This window comes from Polyodon spathula, chromosome 26 (genome assembly GCF_017654505.1).
Source record: "Polyodon spathula isolate WHYD16114869_AA chromosome 26, ASM1765450v1, whole genome shotgun sequence".
NCBI classification, from domain to species: domain Eukaryota; kingdom Metazoa; phylum Chordata; class Actinopteri; order Acipenseriformes; family Polyodontidae; genus Polyodon; species Polyodon spathula.
The window spans coordinates 3,018,451-3,043,050 of record NC_054559.1 but is presented as its reverse complement, the minus strand read 5'-3'; the positions used below and the strand labels follow the sequence as shown (position 1 = coordinate 3,043,050).

At 42.5% G+C, this 24,600-nt stretch overlaps 1 protein-coding gene across 5 annotated transcripts; it reads right to left on the bottom strand.

Annotated features, from left to right (window-relative positions):
• LOC121300989 (probable crossover junction endonuclease EME2) lies at positions 1-24,597 on the bottom strand. 5 transcript variants are annotated; one of them, XM_041230041.1, is made up of 10 exons: positions 24,554-24,597; positions 23,074-23,577; positions 15,405-15,544; positions 14,375-14,467; positions 9,356-9,480; positions 7,541-7,607; positions 5,858-5,973; positions 2,355-2,550; positions 1,563-1,756; positions 1-1,106 (listed from the first exon to the last, which is right to left on the bottom strand). In XM_041230041.1, the coding sequence occupies exons 2-9, from the start codon at positions 23,567-23,569 to the stop codon at positions 1,586-1,588; spliced, it is 1,404 nt and encodes a 467-aa protein (XP_041085975.1). In that variant the 5' UTR covers positions 23,570-23,577; positions 24,554-24,597; the 3' UTR covers positions 1-1,106; positions 1,563-1,585. The 5 variants fall into 5 exon arrangements, with proteins under 5 accessions (XP_041085975.1, XP_041085976.1, XP_041085974.1 ...); XM_041230042.1 differs by having other exon boundaries at positions 1-1,103; XM_041230040.1 differs by having other exon boundaries at positions 1-1,756.
• Between the last annotated feature and the right edge of the window lie 3 nt (positions 24,598-24,600).

Below are 24,600 nucleotides of genomic sequence, written 5' to 3'. Positions count from 1 at the left end.
ATTAGAATTTTTTTGTGCCAGTTCATGATTAATTTTAAACATAGATTAAGGGTTAAACATGAAACATTTAGGAGGCATGAAGAGAGTCTTACATATCAAACCAAGTGTCAGCTCAGACATCATTTTTGATTTTGAAAGGTATTTGTTTCATAGCATTCATAAACATAAAACATTTTTCCGTGCTGCACTTCCTGCTGAAGGACCTCATCTGAAACAGGTGAGCTGATTCTTCTGAACGTTTTTTTGTTGTTGGCAATGGCTCTGAGCGCATTTATGTATAAAAAAAAATAATTTATGTTTGCCATTTATTTAAATGCCATTTATTTTCTTTAAAATGACTCAGAACACTCATTAGCTCACATTTTACTGTATGAAAAAGGAGCACATTATATTAAACATAAATGTTTTTTCTTTAAAAGGACTCTTGAAGCCAGACTCACTGGCTCAGATTTGAGTCAATTTCCTGCTTTTCCTGTGACTGACGCATTTTCAATGTCAGCTTCTTGCGACCTCTTGAATTTGTAACATTGAAGTACCTGCAAGGAGCGTTTGATAAATATTCTTCTCTAACAGCATCAAACAAGTTACCATTCAAAAAATCACATTCACCTTTACCATAATGTGTGGTTTTTACATGTAGGAAAATCCGAGACCTACGAAATGATGGCAATACATAATATGTAACATATTCTGTAATAAATTGAGTTAGGAACACACACTTTAAACTCCACAGCACATCGGATTAGTTTCATTTTAAGCAGCTAAATCGTACAGAATCAAAATGGATACCAGAATTAATGCATTACTATCATGGACTTGGTGTGCAAACCACAATAAGAAATGGGTGTACAACTCAATCTCATCTGTAGACTACAATTCAATCTTCAAAAAGACAACAGTAAAGAATCCCATTTTTGTAAAGCTGCCATTTAAACGTATATTTGCCAGCCTTTAGTGTTTTTCTGGTAGTTCACTGATAAGATTTAAATCCTGCATTCAGCATCCTTCCCACTGAACACTCAGTAGGTAACTTCATATCAGAGAGGCACATTGGAAAGGGTCCTGCCAGCCAACCTCCATTCTAACTGAGGCTGACCGTGTACCTGCTTAATGGAAGAGAACAAGGTCTGTGTGAAATCTGACTTAAAAAAAAAAAAAAGATTTTATACATCAAGCAGAAGCAGGAAAAAAACATATTGGGATATTTTGATAACATCAAGTAGCATATATTGAAAAAATGCAAATGGAACCATCAGCTCCAATTATAGGAGATTCATTTACAGAGTCTCTTGTTCCTTTGTTATGGGAGGGTAAGTAACATAGATCTCCCCAGCTATGTCAGTGTACACACCCACCCCCCCGTTGTTTGGCAATGTTTCAGCTGCATCATTTCAACCTGAACCCAGAAAAGTCCCCTCTTTGTGTTGTGACTAGCTGCATGTTTCCTTCCCTACTTTGTAATACAATGACACTGATGCAACCAAACACACACACAGCTGTTCCAAGTGGATCTGCCATTTAAAACAGCAGAACCATCAATCCGAAGCACCCCAGCTGGTTACCTCAGATCTTTCTTCCACTCTGGTCACCCGCATGAATCCAGAACCAGCTCAGCGTTCCTGGCTCCCATGTAGAGATGCAGCCTGCGTGACAGCTCAGGCCCAAGCCGCCTCTCTCTCGCACCCTCCCCAGCCCTCACAGTTATATCCGCTAACAGGTTCACTCTGTCCCGCTCGCAGCTGCACTCCTCATAGGCCTGAGCAGAGGAAACAGAAGAGAAGAGGAACAGGAGCGGTGATGTCATCATTCTCAATCTGCCTCTGGGGAGAGTCGGCGCATGAGCGGAGCGTGCCGATTGTATATGGAGCGGGGGAGTGGAGCAGGGGAGTTGCTAGAGCAGAACGTGGAGTGGACATTTCCGGCCCACTCTTTCACAGCACTGAGAAGAACACAGCACAGTTGTTTTTTTTTCTGCTCTTTTTTTTCTTCAGCGTGCCTATTTTGTCTGCAGCGGGGATCACAAGCAATGGAGCAGAATAGAAGAAGGAGCAGAGGGAGCGGAGGACATTATGTGCAGTGAGCAGAATTTTGCACTCTGCTCCGCTCACATTCTCCGCGGAGAAGGGAGTCAAATCCACGTCCAATTACAATTGTTAGTCACTCTGTATCCCATTTTAATCGTATGACCTCGATTTCCTCCCGAATTTAGATTACGTTCCCTCACCGCAGCAATTCCCCACAGCAGCTCAGGAGAACTGAAGGCTCTGATCTGACTACTGTTTTTAGTTTTGAACACCCTATTTATTGCATCTTTAGGATACTAACTTGCCCAGTGGTCTGTATGGTTTGCTTACCTGCAGTAGCAGTTGAGGGGAAGGGTAGACACTTGCTACGGCTGCTGCCATTGCAGGGCTCACTCTGTTGAGCTGCTGGAGCTGCCTCTGCCAGACCTGCCTCAGCCCCGCACCGTCCTTCTCCACTCTCACCCCTCCAGCCCACAAGCCATCCGCGCAGAACGGCAGCACCTCCGCCTGCTCCTGCATCTGCTTCCTAGAGACGCACATTGAGACAGCATGCACAACTCACACTCACAAATCAAATCAATTTGTATAACACACTGATGAGGCTGCACTTACAATGTTATGTTCTGGTCACCACAGCATCAAAAGGACATTGTTAGAGTTCAATAAAGAGAAACCAGATTAATCCCAGCGATTAAAGGACTGAGCTATGAAAATAGGCTGAAAGAACAGAATCAATTTAGCCTGGAACAAACAAGAATAAGGGGGCCTGTGGTTGAATTGATACAGAACTCAAAACCAATACTTGAATCACAGCACAGAAACCAGGACCAGAGGGCACAGTTGAAAAGTGAAGAGAAGCCACAGGGAAGGAGACACTTCTTCACAAAGAGAGTGGTGAAGGGATGGAATGTTACCTAGTCATGTTGCTGAAGGAGACACTTCTTCACATAGAGAGGGAATGGGTTACCTAGTCACATTGTTGATGCTGAATCACTGGGATTCTTTAACAATTAACATGCCAAAGTTTTGAGATTATCCAGCTTCTAGGAACCGGACGAGCACAAACTGGCCAAATGATCTCTTCTAGTTTTTAAATATTCTTACGGGTTTGTTGCAAGACAGCAGTAATGACATCCCCAGACCAGGAAGCTGATACAGAGACAGACAGGTACTTGCAGGGGAAAAGTGTTTAAGCAAAAACCACGCTCACAAAAACCACTGCTCATGGAGCAAAATAAATGGTCAAACAAAAACAAATCTCGAAAACTAACACATGTTGCATTTCTTTACTTTTTACTTTTGTTTGAATTCGTCTCGCTCTCTCACGTACATCCTCTCTGTACAACCCGACCCGTGAACAACAAAAGCTGCAGGTTTTTATACATGTGACCATTTAGCAATAAATGAATATGGAAATGGGCACATTCTACACAGGGTTTTTATAGATGCAACCATATCCAGTTTAGCAATAAATGAATCAATAAATCTGAAAATGGACACATTCTACACAGGGTTTTTATATCTACGTGGTCGACAGTCACTTAGTCAATAATCACTAACTGTCGACCATGCAGTCTCACACTTATAATATACAACAATATTTCCCCTATAAATAATCCCAAACAAAACATACAACAACAAACCACCACCTTCAAATCACACAATACATCTTTACAAACCATTCATTAAATACACCAGTTCTAAAACCAAAACAATACATTTATTTACAAGCAGGGCTTTGCCCTGCCCCGTATGTACGTGCAGGGCTCTGTCCTACCCAGCCACTGTTAATTCAAATTGTAGAAGCATTGCCCGGCCCAATACACAGGGGACACATTGTGTACACAATGTGCTGTATACTTGTGTATCATAAGTCAGTCCAGCCTTCATTTAGTTTGAGAAAACTAGAACTAAAACCAATGGTTATATATTGGGATTGTCTAACTTTACAACAAGCGTACAGTTTAGGGTTAATTGACACAAATGTAGTATATAGTATATTAAACACAGTTTAAAGTACGATTGATCCTATTCGTATTATTCTTTGCTTTACGCCTGTGCTATACCAGAGGAATGCATTATACAAGGGGTGATACATTAAACGTAGCAGGTCGTGGGCACAGTGCATAGGGTGTGTGTTCCATTGTGAATACCAGAATGTTCTTTCTGATGTTCCATTGTGAATATTAGCATGTTCTTTGTGATATTCCATTGTGAATATTAGCATGTTCTTTGTGATGTTCAATTGTGAATATTAACATGTTCTTCTGATGTTCCATTGTGGATATCAGCATGTTTTTGTGATGTTCCATTGTGAATATCAGCATGTACTTTGTGATGTTCCATTAAAAATATCAGCATTTTCTTCTGGTGTTCCATTGTGAATATCAGCATGTTACATTGTGAATATCAGCATGTTATTGTGATGTTCCATTGTGAATGTTAGCAAGTTCTTTGTGATGTTCCATTGAAAATATTAGCATGTTCTTCTGGTGTTCCATTGCGAATATTAGCATGTTCCATTGTGAATATCAGCATGTTCTTTGTGATGTTCCATTGTGAATGTTAGCATGTTCTTTGTGATGTTCCATTGAAAATATTAGCATGTTCTTTTTGGTGTTCCATTGTGAATATTAGAATGATGTTTCTGATGTTCCACTGTGAATATTAGCATGTTCCATTGTAAACCTTAGCATATTCTTTGTGATATTCCACTGTGAACATTAGCATGTTCTTTGTGATGCTACCAAGTGAAACACAGAGCTGGGTCTCTATCGACTCTGCAGTCCTCACTGTTTCTGGTGCCAAAAATAGATGGCTGTATATAACTTGTGGTGTCAATCAATCCTGTTGCAGCCCAGCTCACAATTCTCCAAATAACCTAACCCACCACATCCATTTGCACCATTGCATGTGCTGTCAGGAAAAATGGAAAAAAAGGAGCAAAATGATTCTGTATGAAGGAAGGAAAGCAGCAGATAGCAGCAGGCTCTTCTGAGAAGTGGTGTTTGGGACCTGATGGTAATTACTGGGATGAATTGAAGGCTCTCAGACAGACAAATAGCAAATGGTCTACAAAAATGACAGACAATGAATAAAAGCCTGACTGGGATATATAGAGGGAAGATGGGTGTCTTCTAGTGTATGGATGCAACAGTTATGATTTTCCCAAAACAAAACTCATTTTCATAAAATTCCAAACAATACTGACACAAGATTATATTTTAGCTAGTCACAGGCAGAGAGACACAATTTAAAACACTGCCCTTCCTGTTTGTAGTGTATTTGTTGCTGTTAAATATAATCTGTAACCATAGTCACCATTGAGCACAATAACATTGCTTTGGGAGACCCTAAATAAAGGTCATGCCAATAAAGCTATTCTTATCCTGTGCAAAGGGGATACAGTGGAGACAGTCGTGCACACGCATGTCACACTGCACACTGCACACATATCTGGAGAAGCGCTTATCCAACTGTAATAAAACTTGGTAATAACATTATTTTGTTTGAATGATTTGGAATATCAGATACTAAGGGTGTAGCAGGGTGTCTGACTATCCTGTCACTATTTGCTTATCACATTGTGATTTAACATTTAATTGCTAATTCTACAATGTTCTGTAGAATTGTGTATATATGTCTGGTCATCAAAGTTTTAATTACACTGATGCGCCAACTTCATGAATTTATAGACTTGCAGGGGATGGATTTTAATGACAGGACATTGAAATTGAAAGAGATCGTTAGTGTTTTAAATGGTGCTCCCCACATTTAAGTTACTGCACCCAAATAATAGGTTTTCTCAGTAGATTGGGCTTGTCAGCACTTACCTGAAAGGCCGATTTGCTACAGCTTTGGTGACAGCACAGACATGCCTGCTCAGCTCCTCCCAGGACTCCAGGAATAGAACTCCAGTGTTTCTCTGCAGCTGCAAGGACACCAACACCTAGAGCAGAGCAGCACCCTGAGAAACACTGCCACACTGACCCAGTGCAGTTAACAATGTGTCTCTGCAGTTGCATGGAGAGCAGCACCCTGAGAAACACTGCCACACAGAACCAGTGTGTCTCTGCAGCTGCATGGAGACCAGCATCTAGAGGAGAGCAGCACCCTGAGAAACACTGCCACACAGACCCAGTGCAGTTAACAGTGTGTCTCTGCAGCTGCATGGAGATAGCAGTTGCATGGAGACCAGCACCCTGAGAAACACTGCAACACAGACCCAGTGCAGTTAACAATGTGTCTCTGCAGCTGCATGGAGACCAGCATCTAGAGGAGAGCAGCACCCTGAGAAACACTGCCACACAGACCCAGTGCAGTTAACAGTGTGTCTCTGCAGCTGCATGGAGACCAGCACCCTGAGAAACACTGCAACACAGACCCAGTGCAGTTAACAATGTGTCTCTGCAGCTGCATGGAGACCAGCATCTAGAGGAGAGCAGCACCCTGAGAAACACTGCCACACAGACCCAGTGCAGTTAACAGTGTGTCTCTGCAGCTGCATGGAGATAGCAGTTGCATGGAGACCAGCACCCTGAGAAACACTGCAACACAGACCCAGTGCAGTTAACAATGTGTCTCTGCAGCTGCATGGAGACCAGCACCCTGAGAAACACTGCAACACAGACCCAGTGCAGTTAACAATGTGTCTCTGCAGCTGCATGGAGACCAGCATCTAGAGGAGAGCAGCACCCTGAGAAACACTGCCACACAGACCCAGTGCAGTTAACAGTGTGTCTCTGCAGCTGCATGGAGATAGCAGTTGCATGGAGACCAGCACCCTGAGAAACACTGCAACACAGACCCAGTGCAGTTAACAATGTGTCTCTGCAGCTGCATGGAGACCAGCATCTAGAGGAGAGCAGCACCCTGAGAAACACTGCCACACAGACCCAGTGCAGTTAACAGTGTGTCTCTGCAGCTGCATGGAGACCAGCACCCTGAGAAACACTGCAACACAGACCCAGTGCAGTTAACAATGTGTCTCTGCAGCTGCATGGAGACCAGCATCTAGAGGAGAGTAGCACCCTGAGAAACACTGCCACACAGACCCAGTGCAGTTAACAATGTGTCAGCACTTAACACATTATTTTTATAGACCTCAAATGTGCAGGTTCGAAAAAAACACATTATATTATGAATAGGAATTTTCATTTTAGCCGGACAGGATAAAGAACATTCTATGGTTGCTTGCCTTGCCTGCCTGAAAATCTTTCATTTCCTTGGTCATTTTATCTCTTTGGGGTCCTCTTCATGTCTGCATGACCGTCAATAGGGGGAGCAGCTGGTTGTAACTGACAGAAAAGAAGGCCCTGAGGGGTGGCAACAAAGTCACTCTCCAGGTGACCAAGGAAACGCAAGCCAATCTGAATGCAAGGTCTGCACAGTGATTTCTCTAAGATTGTGTAGTAGAAGACATGTTTTAAAATGAAAATACACAAGCCCTGCACAGTGAATGTATGTGCATGGCGTGGAATTATTTTTTTAGCTACAATCCCTTGCTCAACACTTACCTCTTCGATATCAGCCTCTGTCACCTCAAGGCCTCTGCGCCCTCTCCAGACCCCTCTCTGAAAATACCTGAAACAAGAGCAAGGCAGCCAACAGCTTAAATACAGTCCTGCAGAGCCAGCATCAAGACATGGGCACACAGGATAGCGACACTGAGGATGAGGTCTGATGGCCAATCAAGCCCCAGCCACGTGGTATATGGTTTGATGCACGGACTGCAGCCCGGTGCACACAGCCCGACTCAAGCCGTCCCGACTCATCTCATCTCAACTGGATGAATCGTAGCAGTGTGTCCATGCCCTTAAAACCAAGATTATGCAGATCTGAAGATTGAACATGTTGAATCTTTTTCAGACGCAGTTTCGTTCAGATGTGATCAGTCTGTCTGTGTGCGCCAGTTGCTGATCAAGTCTGACTGAGACCGATTAGTCATAACGGTGTCAACCAATGGTGAAGCAGTTTTAAGTGACATAGCTTGTTATGTAACTTGTCATACAAGATGGCGGAATATTGACAGCTTTAGTTCCACTGGTAAAAATAGTCTTGAATTGCTGTCCTGAATTAAAAAAATACCAGATATGTGAACATTTGAATAGTTTTTTTTAGGCGTTTACTAAATCTAAAGTTAAATGATCAATTTACCTTTTTATTATCAATCTACCAGCAGCCTATATTTTCTTATTGCGCTAAAACAGAAGTAACCGGAGCGTCAATCTCCAATCGATCAGAAATCACAAGCCCCTAGATCCACACGCTGAGAAAAAAAAAAAAAAACCTGCCTAAGCCAAATAAAAATCAACAGGTTGGATTTTATTTACCGCAGGTAGACAAACTATACAAAAAGTCAAACACTGCCTGAAGCGTTTTCACAGTGTAAACAGTCAACAGATAAATTAACAGGCCAAGCGCTTCTTTTGGTTGCCTTGCAGCACTGTCTCCGTCGTCTAATCAGCATACTATGCCCTGCATAATGAGGGTCGATATGTTGGGCTACATTAATACAAAATTGTGTACAGGGCAGCATTAATTAAATTTACATACACAGAATGTATCAGTATCTACTTTTGGTCAGTAATTCAGTCTTAGCAGCATGCGACACCCAGTCGGGAAAAACTAAATTGTGGCGTCAAACCAAAACTGAGCACAACTGATAACAGAATCTGTGCAAACTCAGATAAGAGTCGTCGTGCAGGGTGTGTCCGGCTTAAGAGAGAGGGTTCAGTGAATATGACTGCCCAGTCTGAACAAGGACAGGGATAATTCAGTGAAGGCGGTTGTCCAGCCTGAACAAGGAGAGGGATAATTCAGTGAAGGCAGCTGTCCAGCCTAAATATTAGGGAGTGTTTGTTTAAAATATTTATTTTCTTTATTTTGTACCTTTATTTTGTTCCTCTGTTTCTTTGGCTCCTGTCTTGGTAAATAAACATGATTTAAACTGCAGCTTCCTGTCTCCAAGTCTCATTCCTACCCAGCTTTGACCATGACGCTACTCATTCACCCATACAAGCGTTTCAGGCATGACTAACACAGTCTGAATAAGATTGCCCTTTTGAAGTGTCTGCACAAGTTAAAGAAGCCTGTCAGTAACACCCATCCCCCATTGCCACAGCTGTACATTTAAAACAGAGCTGTCAAACAGTATCATACAGAACAACAATTAGGACTGACAGACATAATAAAATAATGTTAATCCTGAGTGTCATGAAAATTGGAGAAGCGGTTCTCCAGATATATGTTTGATGTGCGTAGATACAGCCTCCTCCAATACACCCCCGTCGCGATACCAGCAGAATACTATACATTGAGAGAACATTTACCAGCTGTGTGGATCGGAGCCCAGCACTGCAAGAGTGCCGATCTTTCCAGGTTCTTTCTGAAGAAAATCAAACAGGAGGGAAGACTTTGAATCAGATACATCATCTTGCACAAGACCAAGCTGGCTCTGTACCAAGAGAAAACACATTCAAACACATTCAGGTTCCAATCTACAAACACAGCAGCCGCTTCAATGCAAACAACAGAATTCATTGCAAACTGGGGTATTTTTAGAGAGGAACTGTGGCCTTCTAAAGCCCAATAACAAAATGTTAAACTCCAGTGACCAAATCTAATGTAATCCATAAAGCACATTGAAAGGAATTTTAGCTAAGAAAATAATTCCAAAAATCTTAACCATTTTTCACTTCCATTAATTACATAGATCTCAAAACAAAAAGAAAACACACATATCAAATATGTATTTTCATTTTAAAATAGTTATCTGGCACTACTCTAGGTTAATCTGTTTAAAAGCCGTGCCTTTCAGGAATTCTGGTACAGTTTTCCTGGGACATTTCACCCCAGCAGTGTCTCCTGGGCATGTTACTGGCTGAAAGCATGTCAGTCAATAGTGGGAGCAGCTGATTGGTTATTGACAGGAAAGAAGCCAGTGAAGGGGTGGAGACAAATGTCACTCAGGGAAGTGCAGCACTAACTGAAAGCTTGGCTTGCAGAGGTTTCTTTAACCAGGGTAGTATAATTTATGTTTTAAAATAACAATACGTGTTTACTGTAAGATGTGTTTCTTTGGACAAGTGGGACCTACAGTATGATTCAAATGGAAGTGAACAACAGGTAGGATTGTTAGAGGGTTGTCACAAAGACGGCTGTAGTTGGTGACATCAGACCAGAAACAGGGTCCAACATATAACACAGAGACGTGGAGTTTGGTGAAGCTGAGCGCTTCGTTGCGCTCAGCATTTAATAATTAAATAGAGCAGAAAATAAAAGGTTTGAAAGACAAACGAAACACAGGACACGGCACTTGAGGCCGAAATAAATAGACAAACAAAATGGATTAACACTAAACAAACAGCAGACGAACAGACAAACAAAACTCGTTGAGTCCTAACAAACACACAAGTATCTTGCTGGTCCTTCCAGCACAAAATAGCAATTATGTGCTTGAATTTAATTTACTTCATTTTTTTACTTTCTCCTTTCCACACCCGTTCTCCACTCACCGAACACACAGCCGCAAGCGAGTGAAAACATGCTGCTTTTATGCAGCTGTACCAAGATTGTGTTGTGCTAATCAATCATTCAATTGGAGTCTCGGTACAACTGCACGTGAATTAATGAAGTGCAATTTCCTGCGCTCACGTATTATTATATTTTACCTGCACTTTAAGGGGTTCATAGGCAGCAATGTTGCCAGTAGCCAGGCTGCTACTGGCAAGGCTGTCAGCAGACGTACTGACAGCGGGACGAGCCTCTCCTCCCACTGTACCACTGGTAGCGGAAATGCTGCCAAAGGTGAGGCTGTCAGCAGATGTGCCGACAGCTCCCAGGCTGACTCCTTCAGCCGGGGCAATTCCAACAGCGGAAAGACTGTTGGGGTTGATGGTCTCCAGACCTGGCCCCTCCCCTTCCCCGTACCGCCTTGTGTGGCTTCGGCCACAGCACTTCCTGTAGCGAAAATGCTGCCATGACAGCAGGTCTCCTGATCTCCCCCATGATCTCCGGCAGCGATACTGCTGCTGGGGTTGGTGGTCTCCAGACCTCCTTCCTCCTCTTCACAACCAGCGGCTCCCTAGCTGACTGTGGAAAGGTAGCAGAGCCATTAATGGCTTCCGGGATGGCTCTTCAAGCCCCAGCACATCCCCAGAGCTGGTGGCGACCCCTGACAAAGCAATTCCGGTGATTCCAGACGATGCGGAGCAGCAGGCAACCCCGGGCGATGCGGAGCAGCAGGCAACCTCGGGCGATGCGGAGCAGGCATCCCAGGGCGATGACGTGAAGGCATTCTTGGGTGGTGTCATGCAGGCATCCCTGAGTGATGACGTGAAGGGAGTCAGGACAATCTGGGGTGCAGGTTTTGGCCTTTTTCGTAGCCACTGCGGCCGGGTGGTTCTTCCTTGTGTTTCCCTCAGGAGCCTATGCAGCGGCTGTGTAGTCTCCTAGCAATGGAGGTGGGAGCGGCGTGTAGTGTCCTGGCAACAGAGGCTCTCCCTCACTTGCAGGGGACTGGTGCGGCTCTCCCTCACTTGCAGGGGACTGGTGCGGCTCTCCTTGTGGACTCTCGTGGTCCCCCCGTCTGGGCGCTGGAATCTCATGGGCACTGGCATAGGGGCATCCTGACCAGTCGTGTCCCCCTTCCTCACATCGCCCGCACCAGCTCGGTGGCACCTTGGAGCAGTCCCTCCAACGGTGATCCTCCTTTCCGCACCAAGTGCACCAGGGGAACAGGTTCTCTGGCTCCTCTGGCCGCTGTGGCTGTTGCTGCTGGGGTGGTGGGAGCAGCAGTCTACCACCCCTGCTGGTTGTAGAAACTGGGGCGATCCCTGCTCCTCCCTCTTCTGATGTACAGGGCAATGGGACATGTAGTGCTTACCTCCGCAGATGGGGCATAGTTGGGGTCGCTGCCCAAGGGGGTACCAGGGACAGTTTGTGCTGGAATGACCCGTCCCAGCGCAGCAGTAACACCCGGGTATCTGTTCCTCCAGCTGGTGTTGTGGCTGCTGCCTTCTGCTGTTCTTTCCCATTTTTTTTTTAATGCAAGAGAAATATCCCCATGCAGTACCTGCTCTGGCCTGAGTTCAGGAGGCGCTGTTGTCCCGGTCTGACACCACATTTCACAAAGACGGCTGTAGTGGGTGACGTCAGACCAGAAACAGGGACCAACACAGAACAGACAGAGACGTGGAGTTTGGTTAAGCTGAGCGCTTCGTTGCGCTCAGCATTTAATAATTAAACAGAGCAGAAAATAAAGGTTTGAATGACACAGAAAACATAGGACACGGCACTTGAGGCCAAAATAAATACAAACAAAATGGATTAACACTAAACAAACAGCAGACGAACAGACAAACAAAACTCTTTGAGTCCTAACAAACACACAAGTATCTTGCTGGTCCTTCCAGCACAAAATAGCAATTATGTGCTTGAATTTAAGTTACTTTAAGTTACTCTGGCATTGAGCTTGTTAGAGAATCCAAAGTGCCACGACTTAAAAGCCTTCCTCATTCAATTAATGTGCAGTTTTGAAAGAAACACATGTATAACAAACATGTATTTTCATTTTATAACCCCATCTGGTACTAAACAGATCTCTACACTACACAGACCTTTACACTACACACTACTACACAGACCTATACACTACACAGATTTCTAAACTACAGACTCTAAACTACACAGACCTCTACACTACACACATCTCTACATTACACACTATAGACCTCTACACTACACAGTACATAGACCTCTACACTACACACTACTACACAGACCTCTACACTACACAGTACACAGACCTCTACACTACACACTATTACACAGAGCTCTACAATACACAGACCTCTAAACTACACACACCTCTATATTACACACTATTACACAGAGCTCTACAATACACAGACCTCTACACTACACACATCTGTACATTACACACTATAGACCTCTACACTACACAGTACACAGACCTCTACACTACACAGCCCTCTACACTACACACTACTACACAGACCTATACACTACACAGACCTCTACACTACTACACAGGCCTCTACATTACAAACTACACAATCTCTACACTACACACATCTCTACACAGACCTCTACACTACAAATTACATAGATCTCTACAATACTATATAGATCACGACACTACAACACAGATCTCTACACCATGTTATCAATCACCTTGCCTTCCAGGCAGTCTGTTACTGCTTTCCTTCCCTGGTCATTTCACCCCAGCAGAGTCTCATGTGATTAGAGGAAGCAGCTGGCATGTCCTGAAGGGGTGGGACAAGTTCACTCTAGAGGTGAAGTGACCCAGGAAGTGCAAGACAGTGTAAAAGAAAGGTTTGCAAACAGAATGTTTTTATAACCTAGAGGAGTGCCAGATATCATGTTTTAAAATGAAAATCCATATTTGTGTCATGAAGATTCAGGGTGTTTCATTGTTTAAGACAACCATCTCCTGGGTCAAATTAACTGGGAAAACCAACTACAATACTTCAAGGGTTCAAATATATGACAAAAGTGTATCCAAAACAACATACAACAACTCTAGTAAAGTAACGCAGTTGTATTGAACACAGAATAGCTAGAGGAGTAAATAAGTGATTCAATCATGCAGTTCAGAGTTACAGAATGGATCAATCAGAGAAAATATCCAAAGGGTCAAACAATCAATCATTTTAATGTGTTAGAGCCCCCAGTCTGTGGTCATGTCATGTGAAGCTGTTTATATTCAGAAGTTGGTTGAGGATTTGATCCTTTAACAGTGGAGCGAGGGTGGGGAGGTGGTCTGAGAATCTCTATCTATATCTTCACTTTTTCCATCTGCAATCACCAACTGGAGTCTATGAGATTATTATTGTTTTCAAGGACGCAGACTAGCAGCTTGAACACTAATCAACAGCTGCTTCAAGACAGGGCACAGACTCAAAAGACAGAGAGTTCAAGAAGAGGAAACTCAAAAAGACAGAGAGTTCTGTTGGTTCCAGTCCAGTTTCACTGGTCCAATTGTCTTTGTAGATAAAGCATCTACTCTTGAAAACAATATCTTGAACTCATTCCCCCTTGGGTTAATTATTCCAATATATCCTCTTTCATTAAAGCTGGGCATCAGCGCTCTCCACTCTGTTAACGGAGGGTCCTTACTTTTATACGTCAGGAGTGGTGTCTCAGTGGTAACTTTATTCTCCAATAACGCTATAGATTTCCAGATGCTTAATATTATTAATATTCCAGATTTCATGTGTATCATTCTGACACATCTAGCGGGGTGGTGATGAAGAGTTTGTTCAGTAATTGTAACTGAGAAGCACAATGTCTATAGGAGGGCTTACCTGTTTCATGGAGACAGTCATTTCTAGAAATTCCTCCTGAGAAACCAGCATCACAATCTGCTCCTCTTTCACTGAGCTCTGCTCCTTCTCTGCCTGCAGGAGATAAACCTCCCTCAGAACCAGGGAACCCTTCAAACCCTCCATTGACTCCCCCGTCCCTGTCAGAACCATAGAACCCTCCACTGACTCCTCCCTCAGAACCAGGGAACCCCTCAACCCTTACACTTACCCCGCCCCCCACTCCCTGTCAGAACCATGGAACCCTCCACTGACTCCCCTCACCCCATCAGAACCAGGGAACCCCCTCAACTGACTCCCTCATTCCTGTCAGAACCAGGGAACCCTCCATTGACTCCCCCCTCCCCATAAGAATAATGGAACACTGACTCCCTCCTCAGAATCAGGGAACTCCTCCACTGACTCCTCCCCCTCCCCACTAGAGCCAGGGAACCCCTGAACCGATTCTCCCCTCCCTTTCAGAACCAGGGAACCCCTAATCCCCTTCATTGACTCCCCCTCCCTATCAGAACCAGGGAACCCTCCACCGACTCCCCACTCCCCATCAGAACAATGGAACCCTCCACCATGAAATTGTCCCCACCCCTTCGCTGGCTTCTTTCCTGTCATTAACCAACCAGCTAATTCTCCTGTTGACTGACATGCTTTCCAGCCAGGAACATGACCCAGAACAGACTGCTGAGGTGAAATGATGAAGAAAGTTCTGCAATAACTGGTCTCCTGGAAGGCAAGGCTGAGAATGTTTTTTTTTTGTTTAACTCAAAGATCTGTTTTAAAATGAAAATACATGTTTTCTATATCAAGTGTTTCTTTGAAAAGAAAGAGAACCATGTAGCTCATGGAAGTGATTATTCTGATAACTACAATTACTTTAAAGTACTGATTGGGTTTAACTTTGTCAACTCCTGTTTTAAAGAATTCAGTCAAGCTCTGGCTAATTCTGCTTTTTTTCCTAGACTAAATGCTCAACTGTTACTGTGGCAACGGTAATATTTAGCAAATGTGAACCTACCATATCTGTGGTGCTGCATTGTGGGCTCTCTCTGGTCCAGGTGATGCTGCAGGGAACAGGCTGGGGCTGTACCATACTCCTAGACTCCATCGTGTGGACAGACTCCCACAGGATCTCAGAGCCAGCCTCCTCCAACACAGCTGTGTCACAGGGAAAGTTAGGCTGCATTACACCTTGCTTTAAACCTGTAGCCTCAAGTCCTTACCAGTCTATTTTCTGTAACATAGCAATGCTACGTCTACTTTCATAGCAACGCTACGTCTACTTTCATAGCAACGCTACGTCTACTTTCATATCATAGCAACGCTACGTCTACTTTCATAGCAACTTTCGCTACGTCTACTTTCATTTCATAGCAACGCTACGTCTACTTTCATTTCATAGCAACGCTACGTCTACTTTCATAGCAACGCTACGTCTACTTTCATTTCATAGCAACGCTACGTCTACTTTCATAGCAACGCTACGTCTACTTTCATTTCATAGCAACGCTACGTCTACTTTCATTTCATAGCAACGCTACGTCTACTTTCATAGCAACGCTACGTCTACTTTCATAGCAACGCTACGTCTACTTTCATTTCATAGCAACGCTACGTCTACTTTCATTTCATAGCAACGCTACGTCTACTTTCATAGCAACGCTATTTCATAGCAACGCTACGTCTACTTTCTAGCAACGCTACGTCTACTTTCATAGCAAAGCTACGTCTACTTTCATTTCATAGCAACGCTACGTCTACTTTCATTTCATAGCAACGCTACGTCTACTTTCACACTTTCACTTTCAGCAACGCTACGTACTTTCTACTTTCATAGCAACGCTACGTCTACTTTCATTTCATAGCAACGCTACGTCTACTTTCATAGCAACGCTACGTCTACTTTCATAGCAACGCTACGTCTACTTTCTACTTTCATTTCATAGCAACGCTACGTCTACTTTCATAGCAACTACTTTCTACGTCTACTTCTACTTTCATAGCAACGCTACATCGACTTTCATTTCATAGCAACACTACGTAATTTACTTTCATAGCAACACTACGTCTACTTTCATAGCAACGCTACGTCTACTTTCATTTCATAGCAACGCTACGTCTACTTTCATTTCATAGCAACGCTACGTCTACTTTCATAGCAACGCTACGTCTACTTTCATAGCAACGCTACGTCTACTTTCATAGCAACGCTACGTCTACTTTCATTTCATAGCAACGCTACGTCTACTTTCATTTCATAGCAACGCTACGTCTACTTTCATTTCATAGCAACGCTACGTCTACTTTCATAGCAACGCTACGTCTACTTTCATTTCATAGCAACGCTACGTCTACTTTCATAGCAACGCTACGTCTACTTTCATTTCATAGCAACTACGTCTACTTTCTACTTTCATAGCATAGCTACGCTACGTCTACTTTCACTTTCATAGCAACGCTACGTCTACTTTCATTTCATAGCAACGCTACGTCTACTTTCATAGCAACGCTACGTCTACTTTCATAGCAACGCTACGTCTTTCTTTCATAGCAACGCTACGTCTACTTTCATAGCAACGCTACGTCTACTTTCATTTCATAGCAACGCTACGTCTACTTTCATTTCATAGCAACGCTACGTCTACTTTCATAGCAACGCTACGTCTACTTTCATTTCATAGCAACGCTACGTCTACTTTCATTTCATAGCAATGCACGTCTACGTCTACTTTCATAGCAACGCTACGTCTACTTTCATAGCAACGCTACGTCTACTTTCATTTCATAGCAACGCTACGTCTACTTTCATAGCAACGCTACGTAGCAATTACTTTCATAGCAACGCTACGTCTACTTTCATAGCAACGCTACGTCTACTTTCATTTCATAGCAACGCTACGTCTACTTTCATAGCAACGCTACGTCTACTTTCATAGCAACGCTACGTCTACTTTCATTTCATAGCAACGCTACGTCTACTTTCATTTCATAGCAACGCTACGTCTACTTTCATAGCAATGCTACGTCTTTCATTTCATAGCAACGCTAAGTCTACTTTCTTTCGCTACATCAACGCTTTCTACTTTCATAGCAACGCTACGTCTACATTTTCATTTCATAGCAACGCTACGTCTACTTTCATAGCAACGCTACGTCTACTTTCATTTTCATAGCAACGCTACGTCTTACTTTCATAGCAACGCTACGTCTACTTTCATTTCATAGCAACGCTACGTCTACTTTCATAGCAACGCTACGTCTACTTTCATAGCAACGCTACGTCTACTTTCATAGCAACGCTACGTCTACTTTCATTTCATAGCAACGCTACGTCTACTTTCATTTCAGCAACGCTACGTCTACTTTCATTTCATAGCAACGCTACGTCTACTTTCATTTCATAGCAACGCTACGTCTACTTTCATTTCATAGCAACGCTACGTCATAGCTTTCTACTTTCATTTCATAGCAACGCTACGTCTACTTTCATAGCAACGCTACGTCTACTTTCATAGCAACGCTACGTCTACTTTCATAGCAACGCTACGTCTTACTTTCATAGCAACGCTACGTCTATTTCATAGCAACGCTACGTCTACTTTCATAGCAACGCTACGTCTACTTTCATTTCATAGCAACGCTACGTCTACTTTCATTTCATAGCAACGCTACGTCTACTTTCATTTCATAGCAACGCTACGTCTACTTTCATTTCATAGCAACGCTACGTCTACTTTCATTTCATAGCAACGCTACGTCTACTTTCATAGCAACGCTACGTCTACTTTCATAGCAACGCTACGTCTACTTTCATAGCAACGCTACGTCTACTTTCATAGCAACGCTACGTCTACTTTCATTTCATAGCAACGCTACGTCTACTTTCATTTCATAGCAACGCTACGTCTACTTTCATTTCATAGCAACGCTACGTCTACTTTCATAGCAACGCTACGTCTACTTTCATTTCATAGCAACGCTACGTCTACTTTCATTTCATAGCAACGCTACGTCTACTTTCTTTCAGCAAGCAACTACTTTCACGTCTACGTTTACTTTCATAGCAACGCTACGTCTACTTTCATAGCAACGCTACGTCTACTTTCATTTCATAGCAACGCTACGTCTACTTTCATAGCAACGCTACGTCTACTTTCATTTCATAGCACGCTACGTCTACTTTCATAGCAACGTCTACTTTCATAGCAACGCTACGTCTACTTTCATAGCAACGCTACGTCTACTTTCATTTCATAGCAACGCTACGTCTACTTTCATTTCATAGCAACGCTACGTCTACTTTCATAGCAACGCTACGTCTACTTTCATAGCAACGCTACGTCTACTTTCATTTCATAGCAACGCTACGTCTACAACGCTTCTTTCATAGTCAATAGCTACGTCTACTTTCATAGCAACGCTACGTCTACTTTCATTTCATAGCAACGCTACGTCTACTTTCATAGCAACGCTACGTCTACTTTCATAGCAACGCTACGTCTACTTTCATTTCATAGCAACGCTACGTCTACTTTCATTTCATAGCAACGCTACGTCTACTTTCATTTCATAGCAACGCTACGTCTACTTTCATAGCAACGCTACGTCTACTTTCATAGCAACGCTACGTCTACTTTCATAGCAACGCTACGTCTACTTTCATTTCATAGCAACGCTACGTCTACTTTCATAGCAACGCTACGTCTACTTTCATTTCATAGCAACGCTACGTCTACTTTCATTTCATAGCAACGCTACGTCTACTTTCATTTCATAGCAACGCTACGTCTACTTTCATAGCATAGCAACGCTACGTCTACTTTCATTTCATAGCAACGCTACGTCTACTTTCATTTCATAGCAACGCTACGCTACGCTACGTCTACTTTCATCTTCATAGCAATGCTACGTCACTTTCACAGCAACGCTACGTCTAGCATAGCAACGCTACGTCTACTTTCATAGCAACGCTACGTCTACTTTCATTTCATAGCAACGCTACGTCTACTTTCATTTCATAGCAACGCTACGTCTACTTTCATTTCATAGCAACGCTACGTCTACTTTCATTTCATAGCAACGCTACGTCTACTTTCATAGCAACGCTACGTCTACTTTCATTTCATAGCAACGCTACGTCTACTTTCATTTCATAGCAACGCTACGTCTACTTTCATTTCATAGCAACGCTACGTCTACTTTCATAGCAATGCTACGTCTACTTTCATAGCAACGCTACGTCTACTTTCATAGCAACGCTACGTCTACTTTCATTTCATAGCAACGCTACGTCTACTTTCATAGCAACGCTACGTCTACTTTCTACTTTCATTTCATAGCAACGCTACGTCTACTTTCATTTCATAGCAACGCTACGTCTACTTTCATTTCATAGCAACGCTACGTCTACTTTCATAGCAACGCTACGTCTACTTTCATTTCATAGCAACGCTACGTCTACTTTCATAGCAAAGCTACGTCTACTTTCATAGCAACGCTCTACTTTCATTTCATAGCAACGCTACGTCTACTTTCATTTCATAGCAACGCTACGTCTACTTTCATTTCATAGCAACGCTACGTCTCTTTCATTTCATAGCAACGCTACGTCTACTTTCATTTCAACGCTACGTCTACTTTCATTTCATAGCAACGTCTACTTTCTACGTCTACTTTCATTTCATAGCAACGCTACGTCTACTTTCATAGCAACGCTACGTCTACTTTCATAGCAACGCTACGTCTACTTTCATTTCATAGCAACGCTACGTCTACTTTCATAGCAACGCTACGTCTACTTTCATTTCATAGCAACGCTACGTCTACTTTCTACGTCTACTTTCATAGCAACGCTACGTCTACTTTCATAGCAACGCTACGTCTACTTTCATTTCATAGCAACGCTACGTCTACTTTTAGCAATTTCTATAGCAACGCTACGTCTACTTTCATTTCATAGCAACGCTACGTCTACTTTCATAGCAAGCGCTACGTCTACTTTCATTTCATAGCAACGCTACGTCTACTTTCACAGCATGCTAGCAACTTTCATAGCAACGCTACGTCTACTTTCATTTCATAGCAACGCTACGTCTACTTTCATTTCATAGCAACGCTACGTCTACTTTCATAGCAACGCTACGTCTACTTTCATTTCATAGCAACGCTACGTCTACTTTCATAGCAACGCTACGTCTACTTTCATTTCATAGCAACGCTACGTCTACTTTCATTTCATAGCAACGCTACGTCTACTTTCATAGCAACGCTACGTCTACTTTCATAGCAACGCTACGTCTACTAGCAACGCTACTTCATTTCATAGCAACGCTACGTCTACTTTCATAGCAACGCTACGTCTACTTTCACAGCAACGCTACGTCTACTTTCATAGCAACGCTACGTCTACTGTCTTTTCATAGCAATGCTACGTCTACTTTCATTTCATAGCAACGCTACGTCTACTTTCATTTCATAGCAACGCTACGCTACGTCTACTTTCATTTCATAGCAACGCTACGTCTACTTTCATAGCAACGCTACGTCTACTTTCATTTCATAGCAACGCTACGTCTACTTTCATAGCAACGCTACGTCTACTTTCATAGCAACGCTACGTCTACTTTCATTTCATAGCAACGCTACGTCTACTTTTACGTCTTTCATAGCAACGCTACGTCTACTTTCATTTCATAGCAACGCTACGTCTACTTTCATAGCAACGCTACGTCTACTTTCATTTCATAGCAACGCTACGTCTACTTTCACAGCAACGCTACGTCTACTTTCATAGCAACGCTACGTCTACTTTCATTTCATAGCAACGCTACGTCTACTTTCATTTCATAGCAACGCTACGTCTACTTTCATTTCATAGCAACGCTACGTCTACTTTCATAGCAACGCTACGTCTACTTTCTTTCATAGCAACGCTACGTCTCTTTCATTTCATAGCAACGCTACGTCTACTTTCATTTCATAGCAACGCTACGTCTACTTTCACGTCTACTTTCATAGCAACGCTACGTCTACTTTCATTTCATAGCAACGCTACGTCTACTTTCATAGCAACGCTACGTCTACTTTCATTTCATAGCAACGCTACGTCTACTTTCATAGCAAGCTATGTTTACTTTACTTTCATAGCAACACTACGTTTACTTTCATAGCAACACTAGGGTTGGTGATTTTCGTTTTCAAAAATCTTACTCATTTTATTTAAATTAGATTTTTGTTTTTTTTATTTATTTATTTATTTTTATTATTTTATTATGGATTTTTTTTTTATAGTACCATAGTTGTAGTTCTACAGTACTCAAAACTATAAATTTAAGGATGTTAGATCATAAATTAATACCGAAAGTAAATTATTTATCATTGTGGCATCCTCTAAATGTGAACTGCAATATGTGAACTACAAGCATTTAGCAATGGATACGCTAGAGAAAAATACCCCTCATCCAAGTTATTCTTTTCTTTCTTTGATTCCTCTTTCTGTGTCAGTCCAAACACACGCAATTGTTACCTGGGACTACTTTGCTTTTTATAGTGTGTTCAATTGTTAAAGTTCCTGATTGCACCACTAAATAAACCTAGTTTCAGCGGGTCTTAACACAGCTCAATTGTCTATTTGGGACCCCACTGTACTGTCATCAGAATCACTTTAGCGAATATGTTAATGATGGGGCAGGTGCTCTATAACGGGGCAAGACATGTCTTCAGAATACCATTTCAGTGCAGTACTGTTTTTTACATCTTCACTCCATTTATGCGCCACAGAAGAATCAGGGGGTTGGGGGAAGCGCAGTTAGCGCTTCCAGTCGCATTTGCGCTATGATTAGAATACAGCCCTAAGAGTTTTAGTGTAAGGGGCTCTTGAGTGGCGCATCTGGTAAAGGAGCTCCGCATGGAGTGCAGGATGAGCCCTGTAGCCTGGAGGCTGTTGGTTCAAGTCCAGGCTATTCCACTGCTGACCGTGGATAGGAGCGACCTCTGTAGATTGGCTGGGTGCCTGCAGGCTTGCCTGTAAGCTGCCTAGAGCTGCATTGTCCTCCAACAATGTAGCTCTGGGCTGGCAGAATGGCGGGCCTGCAGAGTGAAAAGAAGCAGTTGGCTGACGCTTCAGAGGACAGGGTGTGTTCATCTTCACCACTCCTGAGTCAGCACAGGGGTGGTAGCAGTGAGCTGAGCCTAAATACAATTGGACATTTCAAATTGGGAGAAAAACAGGGTAAAATCAATTGGCGATTACTAAATTTAAATATTTAAAAAAAAAGTTTTAGTGTATAGACAGTAATAGTTTACAATGTTTGTGTTCATAAAAGGCTTTTAAAATGTCATGTCTTTTCCTTGAGAAACTATATAAAATAGTGTAGTAAATGAAAATTATTTAAATCATGATTTAAATCGACTACTTTCATTCTTTCACAGCAGTGTGGTCTGTTGGTGAGAGCTGAGAGACTGGGAAGCAGTATGGTCTAGTGGTTAGAGCAGAGGGACTGGAGGCAGTGTGGTCTATTGATGACAGCAGAGGGGCTGGGAGGCTGTGTAGTCTAGTGGATAGAGCTGAGCGACTGTGAGGGAGGCAGTGTTGTCTATTGGTGAGAGCTGGGAGGCTGCGTGTTCTAGTGGTTAAAGTGGAGGCAATGTGTTCTATGTTGGCATCTCTCACACACACAGACACTCACCTGGGTCAATACAGACGGTCATGTACTTGAAACACTGATCAGGCCGGTAGCATCTGAGCAGCTCTGCTGCTTGCTTTCGTTTTTGCTGTTCCAGTCTCTTCTCCTCCTTCACCCTCTCCCTTTCTCTCCTCTGGGCTTCGCGTTCTTTCTTCTGTTCAGCCTTTATTTTGTCTGCTTCTATTTCCTCCTGCTTTCTTCTTCGGTTCCTCTTCCCTGTAGGGCTGTGGTAGTCGCTAACAGAACCAATGGTTGTCGATGGAGGGGCCAGCACATCTTTCTTGTGCATGGAATTGTTTGGCATTTCATTAACACTTTGGTCATAATGCTCTGCGTTGTTGTTCTTGTTGATGGTGGTTTCCTTGTCACAGTTTGATAGACACCATTTAAATTCGGGGATGACTGTTGAAATTCCAGTCTGAGACCTGGGGAGGTGGTTTTCTGTATCACTTTCTGCGTCAGAGTCTGAGATTTCCCAGGTTTTGGCCCTTTTTATCATCCTGTCAGCTGCATGAAATGTTGACATTATTAATTATTTATTATTATCGTACAATTAAGAAGTTACTAAAAGCTACACATTATTTAAATGTGACTGATTTTCTATATTAAAAAAAATGCCGAATTCTCTATACATGTGAAAATTTAGCCAACTGAGTAACGCATTTAAGTTAAACCACGCGTGGTTTTGGTAAATAGGCTATTTATAAAACCTACAAGGGAAACTATTTCTAATTATCGAGCTTTAAAACGGGTCTGATTTTGTCCTGCAATCCTCTTTTGTTAAGCTGTTTGCACTTGCGTAGCAGCATGCATTTCACCAGAAAACGCAGGATCGCGTCTCCATAACCATTCAGAAACACCACCTAATCAGCACCACTAAATGCAACATAAAGATATTACCTCTTTGGAATTATTGCTAACATTCATTCGCTAAATATATTAATACATAAAACAATACATATTGCAATGCTGCAAAGAATGGCACATAAATCAGAAACAACACCTATTTATGAATGAGATTTAAAACTATAACACATCAGAAAGATGTGGTAAATTAGCTGCATCCTTTATAATTTAGAATCTCAACTATCAGTCATCAATCTGTATTTAGAATATCGCCTTCACAAAAGAATTGTCACAGACAGAGCGTGTCACGGCGATAAAAAAAATCAAATTAAAATAAACTACATTGTCAGTTTAAAACAGAATACAGCAGGTAACATGAATAAAAGGTTAATCCAATAAAATAGTAAGAATTGAACAATAAACGGTGCAGACAAGTATTCAAGATAAATAGACTAGACTATAAAAATGTGTCTAGTCTTGTTATAAAAACATTCAGAATTCCCTGAAGTTCAATTTCATTTGCTGTTGTCCAATGGAAGCGAAACATAGTTTCGTATGATATCAAAGACTAACACTACAGGTGCACAAAAATCTTTTAAATCAACCAAAAGTTATGATATATACTAAACATACATACTGAACAAGGCGGCGGCAGCAGCAGGCGGAACTAATGTGTTGCAAGCT